This window comes from Calonectris borealis, chromosome 3 (genome assembly GCF_964195595.1).
Source record: "Calonectris borealis chromosome 3, bCalBor7.hap1.2, whole genome shotgun sequence".
NCBI classification, from domain to species: domain Eukaryota; kingdom Metazoa; phylum Chordata; class Aves; order Procellariiformes; family Procellariidae; genus Calonectris; species Calonectris borealis.
In genome coordinates, this window is record NC_134314.1 from 109,619,469 (window position 1) to 109,645,832 (window position 26,364).

Consider the following 26,364-nt stretch of genomic DNA (forward strand, 5'->3'; position numbering starts at 1 on the left):
CTGGGCAATAGAATACATGAGTCCGAAGATGAAAGCTGGTAAAAATAATATATGTATTGTATTCGCTCTGACATATTTCCAAAATACTAAAGGAAAGACTGTTTCTGAAAATGGTAATTTAATTAGGTTTTGTTGTTTTATGAATTGTTCAGAGAGGTTCTTGGGAGGGAGATTTTGATGTAGTGCTTTCCCAGGGATTTTAAGAAAATAAAAAAAACTAATTGAAACTATTAAGGTTGGTATGCTGAAGAAGGAAAGCAAAGTCACAAAAATCAGAATGGAGCTGACAGGATTAACTACAGTGCTAGGAAACTTCCACAAGACTTTGGAATCATGCTGTTTTGTGAAGGAATTTTAAACTGGAAGTAGGGCTTTAGGTATTTTTGTGAAACCAACGCATGTCCTATCTAGGGGTTTGTGGACAATTCTGCGACAACTTTGGAAGACTTAAACAATGCAAAACGTATGGTTGTGTAATGGAAAAACCAGAAGAAACCACCACCAAGGAAATGGAAGACAAAAAATTGTTCAAAGAATTGGCTTTCCTCTGTTTCACTGGCAACATGCACCTAAAATCCAGGATGTGAGGATTAAGCCAAAAAAGGTAAGTCCAAAAGCTTTAAGAGCCCAGTGAAAACATTATGATCTTAGCTCAGCACCTCCTTTGAGGTGCTGAATCAGGGTTTCAGTTCTCTAGAATTGCTTTTATCTGGACAAATACATATCTGTTTAAGTTATGTCCTTGCAGGTGGAGGACACTGTAGCTTTAAAAATACTGAAATAGTCTTGCAGTCAGTCTACTAGCTGATATGCATGTATCGAGGAGTTTTTAAATAAGCAGGTGCTCTCATGAGAGACCTCTGCGTGGTGAGTGCCAGGTGGATGGCTATGCACAGAGCGAGGGAAACGGAGCTTTTTCTTGTCAATATTCAGAGAGGGATAGTTGGGAGAACCCCCCCCTCCCCGCCCCCCTGGAGTTTGCGTTGTATTGCAAAATGCAGTGAATTCCTGGCAGCCGTTGCAGTGGCATACTCGAGTGCCCCAAGCCTGGCAGTATAATCTAAAGGGAATGCAGCTGAATTGTGATCTATTGCTATATAAAAGGGGGCGGGTCACTCTGCTCATTCCAGCTCCTTTTCTGTCATTACTGCTGCAGAAGCACCAACCAAAGGCAGCTGGCACGCCTCTTCGTTGGCTCTTATATAATATGGGGTTTCACAGGGCACTGATATAGAAATAAAGTCAAACATTCTTGAGGCAGACTCATATTACTTGTATCGCTGGTGCTCACTTCGCTGTGGGGTGTAGGGCTGCTCTCGGAAGGGTGATCTGTGGCCCAATTTGAGTGAATTTTGGAAGGTGTGCAGGATGGCTCCAAACGATACAGGGGATGAACTTGTTTTCTTTGTGAATGGTAAAAAGGTAAGGAAGGTTCCAGCTTTCTGTCCAGCTTACTCCTGGATTGTGGCTTGATTACTTATTTTTCTAGTCATCTTTTTCCTCCTCTGAAGTTTTCTAATACCAGCACAATTGCCATGACTTGTAAATATTAAATTGTGAAGACTATGCTTTGCTTTGCTAAGTGGCTTTTTCTCTTCTTTGACTTTACCTTGTGAATTCTTCTGAGAGTAATACAAGTATATAATGTTCCTTTTACATTTTAGATTTGTTGGCAAAAATTTACTGCAATTCTGAGGTAACTACTTTTAAATAAAGGTGCACTGTCTTGATACAGGCATTTCTACTAGAAATAATTTCAGTAATTACAACAGATCTGGAAAATGTAACTCAAATGTAAGCATCATATATAATTCATATGTTCAGTAAGTAATTCTGACATTTGATTTTTAAAAGGGATTTAAATAAAATGTTCATTCCATTTCCATTTAAGAAGCTAGAAAACTGTTTAAAATCAAAGTCCATTAACTGAAACTATTTACTAGATCAACTGCTGACAATTGCCTAAGAAGTGACTGTGTCTCACACGAGGGTGGGGTGGTCCTTGCACACTCTGGACACCTTTGAACAGTTTGTCCCAGAGCCCCCTTTCTCAGTTTGGACTTCCCCTGATTAGCATTGCAGCCTTGACTTTTCAAAAGCTTGTAACAAGTCAAGGCTGTGCCTCTTTTTTGAACTATGAGTACCAAGTTAGTTCTGTTTCTGAGCTCAGCTCAATGCTAATCTTGCCCTGCCACCTTCCCCTTGCCTAGATACTTAGGCAGGGAAACTTGTGCCAAAGCAGCTTCCAGCTGGGAAGCTTGGGGAAGGGAGAGAGTTGCATATCCACTGTGTACTGTGGAGCTGAGAGTTTGTGGACCCTCCCTGTGCACTGCTTAGGGGTAAATCACATGCCGCACTAAGTTTGGGCTAGAGAATTAATTTTTCAATCCCTTGAGGGATCGCACAATATTCTTAGTTGGTTAAAAAGCTCTGTACCCTGCCCTACAGACTGGCACAGGATTACTATCAATTTTGCTTTTGTTGATCTTTCATGCTAATTTAATCAAGTGTAAATGTGGATAACATTGTTGCTACAGTAAGGGTGTCTTAGTTGTGAATTTGGATCCCAAACTGGATTGGAATTTGAACTTTGCAAGGTACTAGAGCATTTGATATCAAAGTTTTGTTTTATCTAAGTATCAATAGTTAGGTGAAGAATGAAGTTTATCTAGTATGGATTATATGTTAGTCAAAGAGCTCTTGAATATAATGCTGATGTAGAACCAGGCTATGGTTCTGAGGTTTTATAAAGAAGGATGACAACTGAAGCTTTGCTCACACAGATCAGTAATGGTTCATATGTCAAAGTTAATTGACATATCAGCTGTTCATTGTTTCTAGAGGGTGGTGAAAACTTGAAGCTCCAAGTTAATCATGACTAGCTAATTGAGTCTGCTAATCAAGATCGTGAAGCAGTGGCACAGGATTATCTGTGAATTTCCTCTGATGAATTTTCTGCTATGATGGGCACAGGTGGTATACCATTAACTTGTCTTCTTGCTCTGTGAAGGTTTTAGTGACTTCAGATCCCTCTGTGAACCCCAAATTTTAGAGGGTGAACTGGGAGCTTTTTGTGTCTTGCAGTAGGAGGTTGCCACAAACATGTTGGGCAATCCAAACCCTGACACAGGCCAAGTGTACTGTCTTGTTTTCTTTTTCTGGTATGCTCTAATGAAAGAGAATTGTAATTCTGGTGCCAGACCAGCTAAGGTTCAAAACCAATATGCCACTCATGGTAGGTATGAAGAGTTTATAAACAAATTCCTATATACATTTGCAGCTGGTGCTTCAGCATTTGTTGGTGCTTAGATAATTACAGGAGCATTGTTCTGTGTAAATCGGCAGAAAAGCCCTTCTTCCTGGAGGAGACTCTTGGCTAACATATGAAAATGTGTATTAGTCAAAGCAAAAGAGAAGAGACTGAGCTACACAGAACTGTTTCTGTGGGACTCTTTTATGCACGTGGGGTGTGGCAGAGAAGGGGAGAAAGAGCAGCCTAGACCCTGAAGGCTAGCAGCGGAAGACAACCAGTTCCTTTTGTATCTGCTGTCTGTTCTTGCTATGTCCTGGAACCAATGAACATGCTGTGAATGGCATTGCCCTTGGTGCGTTTCAGCAATTTTTGTGTAGCTGCAGTTCCTGTTTACAAAAGCCACATCTTGGAGCTGACCTTGTGCATGTGTAAAGGGGTTTATCACAGTGTGATCTTAGGAGTTGTTGGCTAAAAAAAAAAAGCCACCAGGAAACGATTAATACTACCAACGGTACCAACTCATTCCACATGTCAGGGCTGTCTTGGCATCCTTCCCTGCTGGCTCATGGAACTGGCAGTGCTAGCAAAGGAGCAGGTTCCACTTGATCAGAGAGGAGAGGGCTTTCTGGGTTCTACCCAGAGCCTCCAGTGACTTTTTTTTTCCTATTCCCTTTTTGGGTGTGCTGCCAAAGTGGCTTGAGTTACACTCCCACCAAATGCAGGTTTAAGAGAGAGAATTGGACTGATGGGGCAATCCGATCTGTGGCAAGAAATGTGGAGTTTGTTGGGACATTTCTGCACATGAGAGGTTGTGTGATGGAAAGAGTGGTGGGAGGTGCCTGGGCAACACTGCTGAAACTGCAAGTTAGAATATGGCTTCATCCATCTGGAGTCCTGACTAAATATTCCAGTCGATTCTCTGCAAAAAATGTGATAGCATGGCCAGTGGGAAAGGTTACTGCTGTGTGAATTCGTGACAGCTTGACATTGCTAATGGGCTGCTGATATTCTCTCATAGTACAAAACTGCGTGATAAGAGGTGGTTGATAAGATAGGGACTTTCATGGCAGCAAATCCTTCTCTCTTGCATTAGCCCAGTCTGCAATGTTGTCAGGAAAAAGTCTCCTCAGAACAGCTGAGCATACTTCACATTCATGATTGTTTATTTTAAGCACCTGTTTACTTCACTAGGCATAAAGCTTGGCACACAACTAACACAAAGTTATCTTGATAGTCTGCCTATGCTAGAATGGAAAACAACACATGCAATTTAAAGCTAATAGTGGCAGTTTTGTTTTCCTCGGCTGGCAAATCTGTCTCATGCATATGTAGCATGTAATTTTAGTTCAAACACGTGGAGTCAATATTTCTATCCTGAATGTTAAGAGGGGATCTATGCTGGAAGCCACATTAGACCTCTTCCAAAGCCTGTGGATGTTTGATTGCGGATGGGACCAGCCAAAATACAGGATTTTTTTGAGCTTTGGGACCTTGGGTCCTACATAAAGAGTGAATTACAAGTTTTCAGTGTGCTGGTTTAAAGCAGAACAAAATGTTCTCATGACCAATAGCAGATTTGCATTGTGTGGTTATATTCAGTTTGTTCATCTGTGTTCTAATCCTTTTCCCTAGTAAATGAATTTGAAATCTCTCATTGACTTCAGGAATACACATTCACAGATTTTAAGGTCCTAGGGGACCTTTACCGTTGACTAATCTGATTTGCTGCGTGGCAGTCTGGTTAAAACCTTTCACCTTCTCTTCTTACAACTAATTGAGTGACTAGCGACTAGTGATTGAATGGGAGCTTGTGGTTCAGGAAAGCATTTGTTTCTCATTTAAATACCCTAGCTGATGGAAAGCTTAGCATGTTGTTTGGTAAACTGGGAAAATTTCTGTTTTCTTTTCCTTTTTGTTCCTCTATTTACTTTGCTCAACTACTGTTCTTTTAAATTGAAAAATCCTTTCTTTGACTTTATATATACTGGTTTAAATATGATGAATATTGGGAATACTGGTTTAAATATGATGCTTTATGTTGTAAAGGCAAAGTTATCTGAGTTAGTGGAAGTCAGGTAGAGAAGACAGCAAACAAAATATTTATTGAGATCCAAGTTTTGTACATGAAATCATGGGGAAGTGAGCTCAGTACCTCTCCAGACCAGGCTGCGGGCTCTAAGAGTATAGAGGACTGCTTAGGAACTTGTTCCGTGTGGTACTTAAAGCTTGAAGAACTGTAGGGCCAGGCTGGGCTCCCTGCTGAGGTGATCTGAGTATTTAAGATTCCTAGAATCAGTAGACAAATACATGTGTAGTACAAACAGAGCAGTACAAAGCAAATTTGTTGGGAGTCATTTGACTGTCAGTGCCATTCTAACATTTCCAACAAAGTTTATTTCTGCATTTGATTAATATTTACGCTACCGCATGCAGTAAAATCCACAGTTTTGAATCTGTCAAAATGTAGCCATCAATCCGATTTATCTGGCAATATGGCATTTAGTTTAAAAAAACTAAAAACCAGTAACTGAGCAAAAAGGAAATATTTCTTTAATTGCAATGTCTAAGTAGGCTGATCCTACTCCCACTGAAGGCAATGGATATAATTCAGTTTCCATCTGTACAAGGACACCGGGGGAGGTGAGCAAGAATTGTTTTGATGGGTAAGATACTGAGCTGTGAATCATATTGTTCTGGGCATCAAACAGGAGAAGATGTTATCCCCACCCACAGGGTTTTAAAATATTTTAAGAACAGATCACAGCAGGTGATTGTAACAAACCACTAGAGGAATGACATGTTGGAGGACAAAACCAGCATCAATGACAATGAACAAAAGGCAGGAACAGTAAAAGTTCTTACTCTGCAGCCGGCGAGAGAGACTCATAAACAAGCATCCCCCCACCAGGAATCTGAATAGAAAGAAGTGACTCCTTGCTCTCCGATGTGTGAGATGTGGTTTAATCCAGAATGTCCTCCAAACTCTTACTCCTTATCTCCCTCGGATCACAAGTCTGCCAGCATTGCGGATATACAGCTACAGTGGAGTAGTTTGAAGTGACTGAAGGTAGGAATCCTGGGGTATCGGTTTGAACAGGGTAAGAGTGTGGATTGTTCAGGACATGTTCTACTGCATAGTGGGAGCCACTTTCTGATAAAGTTGAGCAAAGGTTTGACTTTGGGACTTAACACATGCTTAAATACTTCACTAAAAGTGTGTGGATCTGAGTGGCTGAATGCTTTGCTGAATGAAGGCTTAGGCCTGTGTTTTATTTCTTTCTTAACTTCCTGAAAAGGAGCCATTGGGCCAAACTTCTAATTGCGTGGTTTGAGTACATAATGGAGTGCTTCTTGGATTCTTTCAAGAAAACTTCCTGAGACATTTTCTTTGATCTAAGCATAGAATAATCTCAAGAGTCTTCAACCATCTGAAAAACTATTCTGAAACTTTTTCTCTGTGCCTGGCTATCTTGGAAGCTGCTTTGGAAGGGTTTGCAATGGCCATTGGCACAGCCCTGAGGAAGAAACTCAGCTTGACAGTGAGGGTATGAGTTGCTGGGGAAGACTCTGCCTGTGAAATAGCTGTGAAAGGCCTTTTGTCCATGGGACACTCGTAGTCATAGGCATTTTTGGAATTACCTGCTCATGTCTGTCTGTTTACCAAACTACTGCAGAGGGATATATGTGCTTACTCTGAACCACCTGATCATGAGAGCATCACTGTATGTTCTTACTTGTTTCTATGCATCCAGAAGGTGAGGGAACAGGAGCCCTCTGCTCTGAATAGCAGCAATATGAGTGCTGCATGATTTACAGTAAGACATCCCCAAGCTAGAAGAATGAACTCTTGTTTCCCTGTAAATTATCCCCAATGCAGGAATGAGATGTGCAAAAAATGACCAGTTGTGTTTTGTAGCAGCAACTTTATCAGATAGTTCTAAAAACATAGGAAGTATTAACCTTGTCTCTTTAGAAGAATCCTGTCACGTGTCAAAGGCATAAAACTGAAGCAGTACAGAGGTTGTGAAGGTTTCTTATCAGTAAGAAAAAAGGCTTACACAAACGACCTCTGTTTCAATTTGCCCTTCAAACCGGGAGTGTTTAATTTAAATAAACTGTAACTATTGTACTTAGGACTTGCACAATGTAAGAGCCAAGAACACATGATTACATTTTGGCACAGTGAATTTGGAAAAGTTTCTTGACATTCTATTAATAACAGAAAAAGGGGAAGACAAGCTCTGCGGCCATTTGGAGGCAAGGGCAGAACTTTGGTTTCTGACCATCGGGCAGAGGTTGAAGTAAAATCTAATTTTATGACTAATAGATAACTGATAATCGTGTTGTTCACTAATAGGATGGAGCTGACTCAAAATGTGCAAAGAAAATTTCTCCTTGGTTGGAATTTCACATTCCCACATTCAGGATGGCTACTAATGTAACAGTGTTTGATTTAACGTTAGCAGGGAAGTAAGAGAAACTTCAAGATGATTGGTACTTACTGTCTGTCCTGCAGCACCTGTATTGGTCGTGTTAGGGTTTCCACTGTTGTTTTTTTTCTCTGCAAAGTCTGTTACTGATGCTGTTTCTGTCATTCTGTTTATCTGCTCATTTTCTCTGTCTCTTCTAATAGTAAGAAGGAGAAGGGGCAGAGGCCAATTTTACATGGTTAATAAAGATGAAACGCAATTTGGGGAGATGTCAGGAATTCAAAACTCGAGTACAAAAGACTTCTTTCTCTCTCTGCTCACTACTAATTCTGTTTGCCATTTTTGGTGAAGAGTTTTTTAAGATTTGCCTCAGTGTGCTGTGGCTGAAAAACTCTGATGTATATAATGCATACACTTTGCGCAATAAATTCAAGGAAACGTCGTGTCTGGGTATGTGACTAACATTGCTGAACCTAGTAAGAGGAGTTAATCAGTGGTTCTGCTTCCTGCTTTGGAAAAGAAGTTGCAGAAGGACCAAACTTTCTCCTTCAAACTAACATATCTGTGTTGTAAAGCATTCTGTGTATAACAATACCTTTCCCTTCTTGCAGGTGGTGGAAAAAGATGTGGACCCAGAAACAACTCTGCTAACCTATCTACGAAGAAAATGTATCCAGTGTCAGAAGAAACTGCAGAAGGCTTTAAATGCCTACAGCATTTCATAATTGTTTACTGTTCTGCCTGTCACTTGAGTGCTAGGCAGAGCTTGTGCACAGAGTATAAGAGGGAGTGTTCTGCGTGGTCTGGTATTTCTTGCTGGCAAAGATTACAGCTGGTATTCCAAGCTTAAACAATAACAAATTTTAAATAATATTCTTTAAATAAACTTTAAAGAATTTATTAATACTTTAAAGGGAAATCTCTCAGAATTGCTAGGAATTAGAATATGATGAAACAAAGCAATATTGAGATGACAATAAAATTGAAGGAAATTTAGGTTTGTTCCACACAAACTGTAAAGAATTTTCTGGCCAAAACATTACAGCCACTTGAGCTGCGTGCTGTATCATCCAATACTTTGGATGTTACTGGATAGTTAATATCCAATAACTTGATTATCCTATGGCCTGTTTATCAGATGACCCAGGGATGCAAACTCAGAGGCAGTGGTTCCCACCACGTACTGTGGGCATGTTTACATAAGCAGATGCAAGCAGTCACGTTTCACTCCTGTTTGAAACTGGTCAACACATGAGTCAGATAAGCTTCAGGAGCTGGGTAGCTATTACTGTGATGACCAGGCTGGCTATACTGGGTCTGGTTCAGTAGTTGTGTCATTCCATCTTTTCTGAGTTTTTGTCTGACCAGTTGGGTGTGTACATATGCCAAACTGTTCGCATCTGTGGTGGTGTATTCCTTAAAAAGAATCATGCATACTTATTTCACCATCCTGCCATGTTCTATTTGTCTGGGATCTGAATAAGTACGGGGATATAACTCACACTCCTCTTTGGGGTTTTCAGCAGAACTATCAACAGCCCTATTTTGTCTGACTGTACCTTGGGTGGATAAAGCTCAAGAGGAAAAATAAGTGGCATGACTCTTGTGCCTGTGTGTACTTCTTACCGCTAGACCTTTTATGTCTAAGCTTGTTAATATCTAATGCAAATAGCTTTGTAAAGAGATAATCGGAGCTCTTCAAAACCTTCTGATCTTCTACATGAACATTCTAGTGAACTTATTTTGTAGATGTCTGGTTAGGGTCGGACAAATACTTTGACAAACATGTTTTATTGAGGCAGATTAGCACTGTTCTCAAGAGAAACATTGGATGGCAGAGGAAAGCTGTATTTCTGCTGAAGCAGGCACATGTTTGTATGAAAAGTAGATGTCATGCTTAGGGACGTGGTTTAGTGGTGGACTTGGCAGTGTTAGGTTTACGGTTGGACTCGATGATCTTAAAGGTCTTTTCCAGCCTAAATGATTCTGTGAAAATAGCCAGTTCCAGAATCTTTGCAGTGAAGGCAAAGATGATTTGAATTCCCTATATCATGATGCCTGTTGCTTTTCCATAGGTCTGAGCTGATTATCTCAGCACAGGCATGTATCCATTGCCAATGAAAGCAGCTGTTTCTTTTCCCACCAAAAGTCTCTCAGCATTGGCCAATCCTCTTCACAATAAATAAGTGTCTAATTACGTTCTAATGAGTGAAGGAACCCAAAGCAGAAGTGACTCAAGGAATTCTCTTCTGAAATCCCTTTGCAGAACATTTGATGCCTGATTGTAAAATACAGACATGCGTTCTGCAGCCTGGGGAGGCCAGTCCATACACTTTGTGAGTTTCCACGTGTCTGTGCAGTAGTTCTATGCATCTCCACTAGTTCTGGCTCTCAGTGTCTCCCTCCTGCGGTTTGATAGGAACCAGGCTACTGGGTAGTGTGCTTGGCTGGTTTTGTCTCTAGCAATGGGGAAGCCATCATGGGGCCAAGAGAGAAACTAGGGTGACCAGACCATGACTCTTGAGATGCAGGTAGTTTGTGAGCAGTTCAAGTGCAGCTCCCATGTCAGTGCTAAACTGTGTGACTTGTAGCACTGCGTGCCGGCCCTGCCTAGGCACCTTTAGGCAGTAGGAATCACCAGGTGTAGGAAGAAGTCAACCACCGCTGGTGAGAGGTGCTGAAGGAGATGTCACCATGTGTCTCAGGGATGGCGCTGCATGCCTGAACAGCTCCTGCCCAGCAATTACTGAATGCTTTGTCTCCCTTAAGTCATTTCTGAGTCTTATGGAAAGAGGGAACTGTTGAAGTTCAGAAATTTTTTGTTTATTCTAAGAGTCTATTGGAACATGGACTGCCTCCTTCTTAGGGCTTTGGGTGTTGATCTCAAAGCTCACATGTCAGCATCTGAAACTTTGCTTATGTTAAATTAAGTTATTAAGCAGAAAAAAGGAGTGCTTGGTTTCCAGCAAGAACTTGTTGCTAAGCCTTGATTGACAACTGTTTGAGCAGGCTTCTGCCAACACTCTTCATGTTTTCCTTGATTCCTGTTCTCTCAGTGGGCCTATGTGGAACCAAACTAGGCTGTGGAGAAGGTGGATGTGGTGCTTGCACTGTTATGATATCCAAGTATGATCCCTTTCGGAAGAAAATCCTGTATCCTTTGCGATGTGAACTCTTCAACAGAGAAATGAAATGGGGACAGATCCAGATTCTTGACATTCCGATGTGGTACTATTTTAAAAAAAAAGTTATATAAAGTGTGTTTCTGCCAAAACATAATTTTTCACTTTTGGAACATAAACGCAGAAGGCTAAGACAAGAAGGTATTTTTTCCTACAGCATTGCACAGTGCTGATAGGGAACTATTTCATTGTGCCCTGAAATATCTGCACTGACTCTAGCATGCAGGCTATCTGCCTTTTCCCAATTCAGAAAACCTTTATATTCCTTTCTTGCAATGTAACATAACTTTTTGCTGTGATGACCCAAGTGATGATTATTGTGATAAAATCTTTATTACTATTGTATTACTACAATAATCTGGTTTCTGTATGCCAGCAGATATTCACTTTTTCTCTACTGCTATTGTAACCTTCAGAATGACTCTTATTTCCTGAGACATAAACTTTCCTCCTATTCTCTCTTTAATTGAAGAGTGAAGCAATGGAATCAAACAAAGAGGGGAATGGAGAGAGAGGATGAGGCAGAGGGAGAGGCCCCAGTTTATTTTTACTGTGGGGAATGGAAAGCATTGAAATCTTGGATATATTTGGAATAATGCTTGGAGATACTTCAACTTGGGATCATCTAACTTAGTGGTTCTGCTTAGTAATGTGGCCTTGAATAGGATATCTTTATGGTCATTATGATGTCTTGATAGAAATGAAATAAAGTAGCTACTTCCTATAAGAGCTTTGGCAACATCATTCTATTTTACCTTCAGCCTGGACTTTTTCCCTATGTGTACCATCTAGAAACGGTTTCCTAGGTAAAAGGCCAAGAGCTCCGTGCTCTTATGCAAGTTTGCGAGTGGGCCAGGACAGCTGTGTAACATCTTGGTATTTGTAGTCTGCCCCTATAAATTACTTACATGCATTCTGTAGCTTAACATGCAATGAGAATGTTTAAAGTTGTTATTTCTAGGTCAAATCTATGGTGCATACTCAGTTTAAACTTAAGTAAAGGTGATGAGTAGGTGCTGTAGGATTTGGCTTGTAACTTTGGCTGAGTAGGTGCTGTAGGATTTGGCTTGTAACAAATCCTGTATCACATCTATTTAAGTTCTCCTGTTGTGTCCACTGCTACAGTTTCTGAGTACTCTTCAGTTCTCCTGTTCCCTTTTTCCTTTGTTGTGCAGCATCGTCAAATGAAATGACCTTAATTTATTATTTTAGCCACCATACTGCCAATGCTTGCCTCTTCCCTGTCTGTGCCCTGCATCATGTAGCTGTAACTACTGTTGAAGGCATAGGAAACACAAAATCCAGGCTGCACCCAGCCCAGGTAAGCTATTAATACTGGTAACTTTAAAACCCTCTATCCGTGTTTTCTTCTTATGTTAATTAATCCTGTTCCAGGGTGTTGGGACCTCCATCATAATGTTAAAGCCGTGAGTTTGACTTTCCACATGAGTAGTCTTTACTTGCAGGAATGACTAAGTGACGAAATCAAACTCCCGGGTTAATGCTGCTGCTCTGTTATGCCCTAACAAATTAACTGGTGCTATGCTGGCTGAATTGCTAACGCTTTTGTTCTAGGCCTATGTGGCTGTATTTGGTCCACATCCTGGACCAAATCCCAGGAACTGGGAAGACTGATGTTGTGGTGAAAGCCTATCTAATGACTTGGAGCCAGGAAATCTCAGTTAGGTTTTGGCTCTTCTATGGCCTTCCATGAATGATCTTGATTTCTCATCCTGCATAGTTAGGAACCTTCCCTGCAGTGGTGCAGTAAGGTTTGGTTCAGCAATGTTTCTGGAGTCCCAAAATATTCTTGGTGGGGAGGAGTGACAGGAATGTGAAGCCTTGCTCTTCTAGCAAGGTATTATAATGCACTTTTTATGGAAGCAGACTTGCTTCAGCTTTGTCAGAGATGCTGCTCCTTTAAGGGAAACTGTGATTCATCTCAGTTTGTACAGTGGGTAGGACTTGTGCCAATATCTATCTGAGACAGTAAACAACAAAGTGAAAAATAAGTTAGACACGCATGAATGGATGGCAGCTAGTCTGACCTTTGTTTGCTCGTCTTCTTTCCCTACCTCCCCTGAAGACTCTAACAGCTAAGCTTTGAAATTCAAACTCAGTCTATACAGTTAGCCCCAACCTTTCTAGCATGGTAAATCTGAAGAACTCCTGATCTCATTGGAGGCTTCTAGTTGCCTTCAGATACATTGGGAGTTCAAAGCCTAAGTGCAAACTTTTCAGAGTGTTCTCTTCTTTGAAATCTGCTTCTCCAATTAATTGACCGTCTCATCAGAGAACAACTGATGATAGTCTTAGCTCCTCTGGTGACATTGTTTTTTTTTAACAGAGATGTTACAGAAACAAGCACAACAATGAACTCACCTTGGTATTATGAGCTGATGGTTGTTGTTACTTTTTCTCAGGAGAGAATAGCAAAAAGTCATGGGTCCCAATGTGGGTTTTGCACTCCAGGCATTGTCATGTCCATGTATACATTGCTTCGCAACAAACCCGAGCCCAAAATGGAGGATATAGAAGATGCTTTCCAAGGTAATACTCATAGCCCTGCAGAGATGCAACCTGTTCTGCTTTCATTACATCTGCTTCACCAAATGGGATAGAGGTGCACCTTTGTTTAATGTATTTCGTTAAAGATAGCCGATTGTTATGAGGTTAAGAACTAGCTTTTCCACTAGGAGACTGGCCAGGTGCTATGAAGGAAACAAAAATGGCCTGTGGAAAATCTCACAGAAGCTCATTGTTTGTCCTGAAGCAGGGGCAAGTGGCCTCAGTCTTGGTTTAGGACCCCACTAAGCTTAACACAGAACAAAAGATGGCCTGTCCTGGGGGAGGCTTATAAGAGCCTCCACATCTCCTTGTTTGTTCATTGCTGTCACAAGAGCCTGCAGAGGTGACAGAGAGCATCTGGGCCAGCCAGCCTCAAGTAAAGGACCAAGACAGCAATGTACATGGTGGAGGGGGGGCAGAATCCAACTGTGTAAATCATCTGAGAGGCTGCTGTTACTGCTGGGGTTAGAGCTGTTACCGTGCTTCCGGCAGTGACCCGAGAAGAAATCAGACGCAGGAGAAAGCAACCTCTTTGTAATTCAGGAGATAGTTGGTACACTGATTAGACTCACACAATTGAGGTAAATGAATACTGAATAAGGTAGATTAAATTGAAATTAATTTAGAAAAAATTCAAAATTTCAACAAAAAGGGATTGCAAGATTACTAATGAAAATTTCCTCCTCCCAGTTTTTTCATTAGCTTTATCTAGATTTGACAAGGTTTTGTGAGAAACAATAAGATGTTCTAAAAGAAGAGAAGTTCTCAGCCAAATGACACTAAATCTTTATCCTTTTGCTCTGGCAATGCAGGGAACTTGTGTCGGTGTACAGGGTACAGACCCATTCTGGAAGGATACAGGACATTTGCTAAAGTAAGTGGCTTCAGATAATGTTTAAAAAAATCTGGAAGGCAGTCTGTCTTTCCCTCTGTTACTAAAATTCACCATAAGCTGGAATGGCGAGGAAGGAAATACACATGCTACAAGAACCCAGCTCCAACTCTTGACCCCTTTGTATGTGCTTCATGCATTAATAATGCAGGAAGACCAACTCCTTTACTCACTCCAGTTGCTGGAAGTGGAGCACTTTAATAAGATCCACCTGATGGTCCCTTTTTGGATCACAGGTAATCAGACTCTGTAATTCTTTTCTGTAAGTCTCTGAAAAACTCAGCATCTCTGCATTATACAGATTGCAGATGATCCCTGATACGGAAAAATTGTAAAGGTATGGTGCCCAAGTAGGGACGTACTGTGGGGGAATCTGATGAGAAAGTTGCTTTCTTGAAAGATCAGCTGCAGAGCTGAAATAGCTCTGGAAAGAAGTTGAAGTCACTGCAGTATAGCTCTTGCCCAGAACTCATCTGCTGGTTTGGGTGAGGTACGAAGCTCTGCCATAAGTTTTCTCTAGTCCCTTTGTTCCTGAAAGACTGCTGGAGGCTGTGAAGAAAAGTAGATCATTAGGTACTTCGGTGATTACTCGCCACTTATGGGGCTACACTGATATTAAACATCAAAAGTAAAGAATTTAGAATGCTGCCCATTAATTTCATTTTATTATCCAGAATTACGATCAACAAAAGAGAATACAAGCAGGAGTGAGATCCATTACAAATGGTTGATAAACCCAGTCGATATAGTCTACTTGGATTTCCAACAGGCTTTCAACAGTGTCTCTCCAAAGGCTTTTAAAGACAATAAACAGCCATGGGGTAAGAGGGAAGATCTCTGTATGGATGAAAGATTGGTTAAAAGGCAGGAAATGGCAGGTAGGAGAAAATGGTGTATTTTTGCAACGGAGGGAGGTCACTGGTGGAGTTCTACTGGGACCTGTGGTGGGAGCAAGGCTGTTCAAGATGTCCCTAAATGAGGTGGAAAAGAGAGTGAGCAGTGATGTGAGAAAATAAGTTAACTGATATCAAGTTAGTCTGGGTAGCGAAAACAGGAACAGACTTTGAGGATTTTCAGAAGGTCTTTATGAACCTGAGAGACTGGAGAATTGAATGGGATACAAAATTCAGGGCAAATAAATGCAAAGCAATTTACAGAGTGAAAGGCAGTCCTCCTTTCATGTATAAAATGATAGGCTGTGAGCAGACACAAGATCATCTTCCTGTTACCATGCAGGAAGATGATCTTGGAGGTGTGGTAGACAGTTCCATGGAAGCATCAGCTCAGTGCTCACTGGCAGTCAAAACAACACTTCAAAGGGTATAGAATAAAACAGAAAACACTGCCATGCCACTTTCTGCATCATGGCTCTTCCTACACTTGAGTACTCTGTGCAGTTCTGGTCCTCTCGTCTCTAACAGGGTATAGCAGAACAGGAAAAGATTCAGAGAAGTGGAATAAGGATCACATCTGTGGTAATCTGGCTTCCATACAAGAAGCACTGGGTAGGTTGGGACACTTCAGCCTGGAAAAAAGATGTCAGGGAGGGGAAGGGGCTCTACGTAGCCCATATAGTGGTTTGTGTTAACCTCTGATAGAGATCTACAAAATTGTGACTGGCAGGTGGAATGTAGACAGGCATCTGCTGTTTGCTGCCTCTTCCAATACAAGAGCAAGGTGTCAAGAAATGAAACTAGTAGGAGTCACGCTGAAAACAAACAAAGGCAGATGGTCTGCCACGTACCAGGTAGTTGACCTGCAGAACTCGCCAAAGGGTGTTGTGAGCACCAAAAACTTACACAGGCTCCAGGGGAGACTGAGCAGGTACTTGGACAGAGAGCTACTGAGGGTTACTAAAGAGACAGAAGCCACACTGAGCTAAGGTAGTCCCCTGAGCTGAATGCAGTTGGATGCTGGTGGAGTACTAAGTATTGTATTGTACGTACTTGTCCCTTTTACTCTTCTCTGGGTATCTCCTCACAGCTCCAGCTGGACCAGAGATACTGGCTGAATGGTCAGAGTAGTTCTAAACCTGAACAAGAGGTCTATCAGTAGACTGGACATGACCTAGCCATCACACTGCAGGGTACTGCCTTCCATTGGCAAGGGAAACACCTACTTGCTTGGCACCTTCCATCTCCCGTTTCTGCTTTGGATATTACAAATGTGGGATCAATTTCTCTTAAAAGGGAATCAAGTCTACTAATTTCCTTGGAATATGCACATTTTTCTCAGAACAGTTTTTGTCCCCACAGGACTTGAATTGCTGTGGCAGAGTAGCCAATGGCACTGGATGCTGTCGTAGTGAGAGGGAAAATAGCATGGTAAGCTGAATTTTAAAAGCCATAACATCAATTTGCAATATAGCATTAGAGTTTTGATGTTTTAGTCACCTCTCTGGCTCTACTGTGGTGCAGATATTCAGAGCTATCTGAGCTGGTTTGAATGTCTGTCTTTTGGAAAACACTGCAACTGCATATGTCCTGGTTAGCATGACTAGCCATCGTGACACAGGTTTTACAATAGTGAGCTAGATACGTTCCTTCTGAATCTGTGAGGTGCAACACTTCTGTGAAATAGCATGGTGACAACCGTAAGCAATGTGTTACCAGCTTCTGGTATATTGAAGCAATCCATCTTTCTGTGAAAACAGATCTAAAAACCAGTTAATTACCCAGTATGATCTTTCCCAAACTTTGCAGTCCAATGATGAATGAAGTAATTTAATCACCATTCCAATAAATTGTACAATTGGAACCTTTTGGAATCTTTGGAGGAAAAAAGTTAATTGCATTTTATGTACCAGTTGAGGTACAAACAATGGAGGGATGAAAACAAGGAATTAGGGCATGAGGTAGTGTGAGTATAAAATGAATTTAGGAAAGAGAGAATATAATGAAATTCTTTGCCAGGAAATTCCAGTGAATTCCTGTGGATTCTTTGTTAGGAAGCATCCAGTGTTGCGTGGAATACTCCAGCAGTTAAGACCCCTTGGAGTTCTTTCGTCCAAGTAGTTTATTAATGAAAAATGTTACTGCAAATTTCTGCGATCCAGGGATTGATAAAAGGGAAGGAACATATCCTGTAAAAGTGTGGAGTGTTCTGACTTTGTGTAGAATAGCTGAAGTGTGCTTGTTTCCTCTTCAGAATGGGGGCTGCTGTGGAGGAAAAGCCAATGGTCCAGGCTGCTGCATGAACGGAAAAGAAGACAATGTGGTAAGGTGCCTCTCAACTATTAGTTTTTTCTCTTTCTGATGTTTTGAAGCCTTAGCTCTGGCTTGTTCTCTGCCAAAGCCCAATGCTTTTAATTTAGTTGTATTTATGCAAAGCAGTTTAGACTAATTTATATTTTATGCTGGTCTTAATTCAGAAAAGGTAGCTTTGATGTAATTTAACATGCCAATGAAAGTGATGTCACTTTTGATTGGCAAAAACCTGTTAGTGTGTTCAGGGTTCAGGTTTCTGACGAGACATGCATTGTGATCAGAAAAATATGACTAAAGAACCTGAAATGCTGGATCAAGTGGCATCTTTTTGCTGTATTTGCCATTCTTTGCTCCATGAAATACTAATTGACTGGAAAGGGGAATGAGTTAGGGTTGTATGTGGATAGCTTTCTCCTCTGACGCCCAGCTATTTGCATTTGTTCTGTTATAGGCAATGATGTCCTCCAGCCTGTTCAATTCTTCTGAGTTCCAGCCATTGGACCCTACACAGGAGCCAATCTTCCCACCAGAGTTAATGGTGGGTTCATTCAAAAAGAAATAGTATGTGGTTCGTTGGTTTTGTTGTTCTGCATGGGGTTTGAGTGTCTGCAGTGTCTCTGCCCTGAGGAAATGGCAGTGCAAAAGATGGCTGCTGATAAAAGAAGATGCATGGGCATGAACGCTTCCCTGTTTTATAAAAGGGAAGGCTTTTAAGCCAGGGTGGCTTAAAAGATATGCAGGCCAAGTGCCTGCCCCAGCTGGCTGGCTTTCCTCTCTGTTTCTCATCATACATGCCTGCTCTTTGGTTCACTGCCTATCCAGGGGTGTAAGAGTTGCTGACATCTAGATTTAAATTTACTAGGTCAGATGTGAACTTCTACATTAAATACAGCCATATCTGAGCTAATTGCCCTGTGCTCCCTTTATAGTGTAGGAAGAGAAGTAGGAGCTATGGGATGTAGCTGAATATATGTTTCAATCAGATGACTTCCTGAAAACACCAATTTCTCTCCACTCAGTGTAGCAGGAGTAGAAGTTGCCTGGCTCACACTGACATCAATAGTTAGGTGAGATTAGTTTCTCTCCATGTTTCATTCCTGTCTTTTTTGGGGTAGTTTCCCCCCTAAGCAAATGTGTCCCATCCAGGAATCTAGTCCAGCACATGGCATATTTACAGCTTCCTTCACGTTTAACAAACAACTGAAATTCAATCGTTACTTCTGCTGCTGCACCCAGCCTAAATCTGTCATGAGCTACAGCATGAGTAGGTTCTCATAGATTGTAGCATAATATATATTTAGCTTGAGATAGGTCCCCTCTGTTCCTTCTCTAAGACGTTCTCCTGCCTAAGGGTTGATCTGATGTTGCTTGGAGGCAGCCATGTTAGTCTCTTTTCTTCAGTCACTGGATGAAGGAATTAAAAAGGGAACCAGAATCTGGCCTTACAGCTGATAACTAAGCTTCAGCAGTGCTAAAGACTGACATTTTTGCAGTGAGATGAGAATGGAAAACCCTTACTTCTAAGATGGCTGAAGCCAGAGGCATCTGCCAGAACTTTGGTCACATGGAGCTTGCTGGCAGAGATCTTGCTAGGGAGATGTGGCAGCAGGGTGCACCTGGCAATATCAGGAAGGGAAAACTTTTGTCAGCATGAAAAAGACTCTCGTCACTGCTAGCAGAAGGATGGGGAATGGCTAACTGCCAACAACAGTGTGGATATCACAGCCACCTGTCAGTAACTTGACTGAGATGGAGTCTGGCCTGGCATAGGCAGTATAGGAGCAGGGATTCTTGGCTTGATGTAGGGTCTGAGCTCTATCTGAATTCACTTTTACAGACTCGGAGTAACGAACAGCAGAAACAGCTGTGTTTCAAAGGCGAGCGTGTGATGTGGATCCAGCCTACAAGTCTCAAGGAATTGGTGGCTCTCAAATCCCAGTACCCCAATGCCAAGCTCGTTGTGGGGAACACGGAAGTGGGTAAGAGGAAGAGCTGATGCTCATTATGAGCAGCTGGAAAACTTTCCATGGAGTATTTTATAAGAACAGTGCAAATGTAAACCTCCTTCATGCCATTGCTATTAAACAGCTGTTTAATCTTCAGGTTGTATGTAGGAACAAATTTTCTCAGGTAGATTAATCTCACAGGGAATTTTTTTCCTTGTTCTTTGTTGTGTCGGGCGAAAAGACGACCTCTGAGCTTTTGGGCTAGTTTTGTGGAATTTTGAGAAGAGGGGAGTGGCACAGCATAAAATGTCCTCATAATCAAATGAATTCAGTTGTGAAACCTGCATTTTGAAAGATTTTTCAGTGAGTAAACTCTCAAGACTTGAAATCTTACTGTTTTTCCCCCAAAAATATATACTTCTGCGAACATAAGTGCTGAGGAGGACAGTTCAGCCGTATTTAGTAATTCTGTTATCCTGAGCAATTGGTTCAGGAGACAATGCCCAAACTTTGTATGGTTCATTGTATTCATTGTTCTTTCCTGAAGGATTATGTACAATAGCCAGGTTGCACAAATACTAAACAGTGTATTTAAGGTTATTGTAAGCCTAGAAAAGAGTCTCTAAAACTTCCCTGTGAGAATTCTGGTATTAGTGGAAAACAGCTTTTAGTTTGGTATCGCTGTGACCTTATATAATCTGTGTAACAGGCGGTCAATGAACTGACTCTTTAATAGACCTGCTCCCATTTCATTGGGAAATAGTTAACTGAGGCTCTCTGTCACCTGTGTGTAACTGAAGGAGTCTTACTTTTCCTTAAGGTATTGAGATGAGGTTAAAGAACATGTTGTATCCAGTGATAATAGCACCAGCATGGATCTCTGAAATGAACGCTGTTCAGCACACTGAAACAGGTGAGCAAAAAAGAGACAGAATGCCTGTGAAGAGAGTGGGGACTCCACGGAATAATAAAGAGGATATGAAGGAAAATCCTCAAATTAAAAACTGCTTTCTATATGCATTAATGCCTCTCCCGTGCAGGGAATCAAGTGAGTGATATGTAAAAATAATTTGAGAATCAAAGAGGGCTTTCACTAGAAGATATATTAGACATATTATCTGTTTGATACATGGTGTTTTATGTATATTATCTGGGTTAATAATGGGTTTCGGTGGGCAATCTTTTTGTTTAGAAAGATTTTAAAATTAGTAACTGGGGGAAAGATGCTAGATTTGACAGTCTAAGTGACTAAGCGAAGTATTGCGTTTATCTTCGTGGTGGAAACAGGTCAACTTTACAAATAGTTAGAAGTAATTAGGACAATGTAGTGCATGCGGCTCAATGCCTGGTAGCAAAAAAGGTTTAAGGTGTGGAAACTGGAGAGGAGTTGGAGTTCACTTCTCAAAGGACAAACTAATACCTATAGGAGGGCAATATCGTTCATAATACACTGAGGCAAAAGGGCGGTGTGTTACTGTCGTGTGAGAGGCAGTACCACCATGAGTTGTGATTTAAAGGTGAATTTTCTTCTGAGGATGTGATGTTTACATTCAGTGCATACAAAATAGTCTAGTATGACTGAATGTCTTCTCTAAACCCTGCTGTCTAATTAAACTCAGTGGCATCTAAGCTTTGTAGACACAATTATAACCACCCTTCTGTACCTTGATGTTTGGGAGAACAACAGTTCTTTTCATTTGTTTGTATACAGGGGTCACCTTTGGCGCTGCCTGTACCCTGAGCTCAGTAGAGGAGGTGCTGAGAAAAGCAGTGGCAGATCTTCCTCCTTACAAAACAGAGGTCTTCCAGGCTGTCCTTGAACAGCTGCGGTGGTTTGCAGGGCCACAGATCAGGAATGTTGCCGTAAGTGACTCAGGAGCATCAGGGACTTCAACTGAAAGCTCAGTCTGAGGAGTTGGCCTGCCTCATGCAATGTTGGTGTGCCTTGTGCTTCTCACGCGAGAACATTTGGCAAATCTAGGCAAAGAAGCTAGTACACATAAACCAACCCCAGGAACTGATAGCAACGTGGGTCTCAACTGGTGTCTGTGCTACACTGATACCACAGATTTAGCAAGCAAGGGAAACGTGGCAGTTGTCCAGGTCTTCCATTGCTGTTATCAGGATAAGTGGGGCAAACTGTAGTGAGATTTGACTAATTTAACAAAAATGTATTTAAAATGCTGGACAAACTTTAGAGAAGCGGGTGTATAGATTTTTGCCAGCCCAAGTGTGGTAGTCATAGTGTTAATGCATCAGATCTGGCAAATTTTCCTCTAGTTTTAAAGGGAAAGAGGAAATGGGTTCGGTGTTCAAACTCGGTATACTAAAAGAAAAAAACATCAAGCAAGCAGATGAACCAACCTACCAAACACAAAATTTTGTTCCACAAGATACTGTGCCATACATTTGTATTGCAGCCAAAAAACTTGAGTTCCTGAATGTTACTGAAAAGATGCTCTATACTTTCATGGATCTTCCCTTGCAGCTACAGTGATTGAATTTTGGCATTGTTGGGCATATGTGGTTTGAGCATAAGGTAGTTTTGATGCATTACCCAAAGACTGTTCCTAAAGCTGTTTCAGGTAAACATTAGTATTAACTGGGACAGCAACTGATTTCATGGGTTTTACATTTTCCCACTTCATTAAAGGCCTAAAATTGCTGAGTGAGCAAAAAGAATTTATCAAAGCGAACTCAAGCAGAGCTAACCTCTAGTGCACTGTGTATGGAGTAATGCAGGATTACAAGATGCTATGGCTGTATCTTCAGGTTTTTTAATATTTATCCGATGAATATATTATCACTCTAGGCTCTTGGTGGGAACATAATGACAGCAAGCCCAATTTCTGACTTAAATCCCGTGTTAATGGCAAGTGGAAGCAAACTGACTCTGGTATCAAATGGTAAGTTACTTACATTTCCTTGTGGCACTGAGGGGAGTGGGATAGTCAACAGTCCTCTGTCATGAATTGTTAGGTCAGGTCAGAACTTGAAAGTGGAAGTTAACATTATGTAAAATAGGCTTAGTCTGAGTCTTCAGGGGTTTTGCCCTTTTTGAGGCTGAAGTTCTAAGGCTAGGCCTAAGGTTGGCTTCCTAAAGAATTTTGAACTTCTGTGCCGGAATGGATCTCTGTTACTGTGTATGTACTTACAGACATGTCCTTGAGCTGGTTGAAGATGTCTGTTCATGAAAAACAATAGGCATTAAGTTGTTTCTGTCACTATCATACTTCGATCTTTGTGGATTTTTCAGTTAAAGATTGAAACTTGTTTTGTTTTGTTTTTCTATGAAGAAAGCTGTGTATGTACTTACAGACATGTCCTTGAGCTGGTTGAAGATGTCTGTTCATGAAAAACAATAGGCATTAAGTTGTTTCTGTCACTATCATACTTCGATCTTTGTGGATTTTTCAGTTAAAGATTGAAACTTGTTTTGTTTTGTTTTTCTATGAAGAAAGCCAAATGTCTCAATTTCTATTTGCTCTTAGGAAGAATTTTTTTGAAATAGGATCCTTGAAGTAAGCGGACTGTCTGATCAGTAACTTTCTCTTGTACTGGTTTGTGTGCAGGCTAAGGAAAGGGGAAAGAGGGAATTACATTGGGATGTTGGAAACTGCTTCACCTGGAGGCTCACCTTAATTACATAAAGAAGGAGGGAGGTCTCTTTGACCAGTTCCTGTGCAAATAAAACCTCGTGTGTAGGCAGAAGCTGTCATAGATTCCATAAAGACCAAAGTAAATCTGAGAAAATCCTTCCTGATTTGGTGAAAGAGGGTGGAAAACTGAAAATTGATACCATATCAAGAGAGATTTGTGTAGGTTGAAGGCTCTTCCACACATACTATTGCCATTCTTCATTTAAGTTATTCATTCATCTGCCATTGATCTCTCCTTGCTCTACAGAGGGTAAAAGGACTATCACCATGGATGAGAAGTTTTTCACTGGATACAGAAAGACAATAGTTAAGCCTGAAGAAATACTTCTCTCTGTTGAAATACCCTACAGCAAGAAGGTAAGCTTGTGGGATAAGACTTCAATGTCCGTGGAGCTAAAATGCTGTTATTTGAGTGTTATTTTCAATGTTAGGCACTTTTTTCCCTTGGAGACTGTCCTCCAAATGCTTATGTAGTCCCAAGTGGACCAGGAAGCAAGTAAATTACTTGGTGAAAATCTAACAACATACTCTTTTTGACAAGCAAGGGAAGCTAGGCTCTATGATAAAGTACAGTAAGCCCAAGAAGTTTTCTAGTGCAAGAAATATAAATTTCACTTTATTGTCTGGAGCTTTCTGAGTGCATTCAGTAATGATGAAAGTGGTGTTGGCAAAGTGATGTTCCCAGAGGTCTAAGTTCTGTTTGCAAAATAGTACAGCAAAGATGCTAGCAGTTCCTGAAGTACAGTGAAGTTAAGGTTCCCAAGGTTCCTGCTTCATTTTTGTGAACTGAAATGGGAAAAGAAAGGGGAAAAGAGGAAAGGGGATAAGAGGGAAGTTCAGTTCCTGCATCCTTGCCTTGCAAGACTGAAACCACAAGGACTGATTATTAGGGCATTTTGGCAATGTGGACTTGCAACTTCAAATGAACCTGCAAAACTTCCTTCGAATAGAACAATGAACACTTCTCTTCTGTAGCAGCATGGACCATAACTGATTCAGAGTGTCTAAGAGGTAAAATTTACTTTTTTTCCCTTTAGGGCTGAGAACATCAGCTGTGAAGGTATTTACCTTTTTAGGGCTTGACACTACAAGTTATAAGATGCAAGGATTCACAGTCATGACACATTTTCTTTATAAATGGGAAACACTGATTTACTTGAAATGCCATCATATTATGGGATAGAACCAATAAATCCTTTGTCTATCCTCTCTAATTTTTGTATCTAACTGTTAGGGGAACATAACTATTTTATTTATGGTGGTTTTCCATCTATTTCTGAGTGATTCTTCTTTGATCTTATCATAATTGCAGGAAGCATCGCTTTTTGCCAAAATGAGAAACATGCTTGAGGGAGTCAATGGAAAACACCATATTCCTCCATCCATACAACAGTCATATGGCAATTTCAAAAACAAACAAATGTTTACCAACAGGGCAATGGCTTCATGCCTAGGTTATATGCAGCTCATTGATCTGAAAAACTAAAACAACTTCTGAACTCTACTTCAAGGTTTCTTGGCTGATCTTTGCTCACAAACATGAATTCAGGGAGACCAAAGTTCTTCAGCGGATGTCTGAAGGTGCTGGCATGTGGCAGGCAAAGTCTTCTGGAACTGTGATTTCCTTACAACTGGAAGCAGGGCTGTGTCAGCACACAACTAGATCGAATTTTTTGGTTTATGTTTGTTTAAAACTGATGTTACCTCTTGCATTGATGTGACTTGTCACACCAAGGGTAAGACTGGCCAAACAACAGAAAGAATTAGACTAAAGAAGTTTAGCAGTTTACATGATTCAATGTTACTGTAGGGGGACTGAGCTCAGGGTAGGCTTTATCACAGAGAGGCTGTTAGGGGAGGGGAGGTAACACCTTTTTCTCCTGCTAGTTTGTGTGTCAGGTATTTAAGATATTCAAGGAGTAAAGATTTTTGAGTCTCTACTTGTAAGGGGATTGCAGCTGAGCAAAGACAGTATTTAGAAAAGGAAACAGCTCACTGGGTTAAAGATAAAATATAAACAGATTCCAGAAAAGAAAGCTGCTTAGCTTTTTGTATATTATAAGGCATTCCTAGAACAGGACATCTCCGTTATTTAACAACCCTCTTTCTCTTCTGGACTATAAAAACATTCCTTGTGTTCCAGATAATGTTCACAAATGTTATGCACCACTTGCGTTATTACTCACTTAGTGACCATCAGTTTTTTGTGTGCTTTCCATTGAATACATCTTTCTCTATCACATTTGTCACTGTTACTTAATTTTTATGATAGTAGTATTTTTTGTATCACATAGACATTTACTGGTTTTCAAATAGAAAAAGACTGACAACACAGTGCCTATATATTTCTATCTTTGGAAAACAATCTTAACCTACTGTTTGCTCAGTATTGCCATCATAGGCTCATAGCATCACAATTTTTGCCCTGCTGAAGAGACAGAAAGCGGTCATGAAGTCTTACTTCCTCCTTTAAATTAGTATCTTCCAACCTTCATCCATTATTGATCTCTATATTCCACGGTGCTGGGCTGAAAAAAGTGACATGGAAACAATGTTTTTGCAATTGTCAATATTGCCTATGAATCTTTTAGAGTCTGTGGATTTCTTAATATGCTCCTACCTGGTGTTGCAGCTTGTCCAAAAGGGGAGAGGGGAGACTAATCTAGGTCCCTAATATGCAGGCCTTAAGAGTAAGGGTTGCTTGGTTTTTCTGTGAGAATAACTAACACCAGGAAACTTTCACTGTGATAGTTTGGAGGGGACATGCTCTGTTGTTTACCAAGACGTAGGGCAGACATGGGCAGCTGATGTGATGGTTACCTTACCTACACTCCTAATGAGGAAAAATAGCGAGTGCCTTTTCTCCCACAGGACTCTCTACCAAAAAAAACTAAGGTGTCTTGTGAGGAGTGAAGGCAAATATTGCCCTCTTGTTGCAGTCGCATTATTGGAAATGTTCTCTGAAGTGTGCAGTAAGAGAAGAGGCTGCTTTTCCTCCTCTTTGGAAGCTAATTGGTTTAACAAGCAGGGTGGTAGAATGTCCGTATTGGGAGGATGCTATTGATGCTCCTCTGCTATTATCTGCTGGCTGCCTACTAATTACTTGAATTCAGGAAATGAAACACACCCTTCAGTTATATCTCCAGTAACAAGTTCTTGATGCACAAAAGGTGCCTCTTGTGAAACTGTTCTCATTGCCAACAATAGAAGAATTGTTCTTTATGATAA

General features: G+C 40.9%; 1 protein-coding gene across 1 annotated transcript in view; it reads left to right on the forward strand.

The window, feature by feature from the left end:
* Window positions 1-1,292: 1,292 nt before the first annotated feature.
* The window catches only part of XDH (xanthine dehydrogenase), a 55,780-nt gene continuing 30,708 nt past the window's right edge, over window positions 1,293-26,364 (forward strand). The window contains exons 1-13 of the mRNA XM_075147276.1: window positions 1,293-1,422; window positions 8,295-8,352; window positions 10,740-10,836; window positions 12,078-12,186; window positions 13,289-13,415; window positions 14,246-14,307; window positions 17,473-17,541; window positions 17,983-18,069; window positions 19,369-19,510; window positions 20,298-20,390; window positions 21,189-21,340; window positions 22,290-22,383; window positions 23,384-23,493. Of these exons, the coding sequence (XP_075003377.1) occupies window positions 1,369-1,422; window positions 8,295-8,352; window positions 10,740-10,836; window positions 12,078-12,186; window positions 13,289-13,415; window positions 14,246-14,307; window positions 17,473-17,541; window positions 17,983-18,069; window positions 19,369-19,510; window positions 20,298-20,390; window positions 21,189-21,340; window positions 22,290-22,383; window positions 23,384-23,493 (1,254 nt within the window). The 5' untranslated portion in view covers window positions 1,293-1,368. The remainder of the gene's footprint in view (window positions 1,423-8,294; window positions 8,353-10,739; window positions 10,837-12,077; window positions 12,187-13,288; window positions 13,416-14,245; window positions 14,308-17,472; window positions 17,542-17,982; window positions 18,070-19,368; window positions 19,511-20,297; window positions 20,391-21,188; window positions 21,341-22,289; window positions 22,384-23,383; window positions 23,494-26,364) is intronic.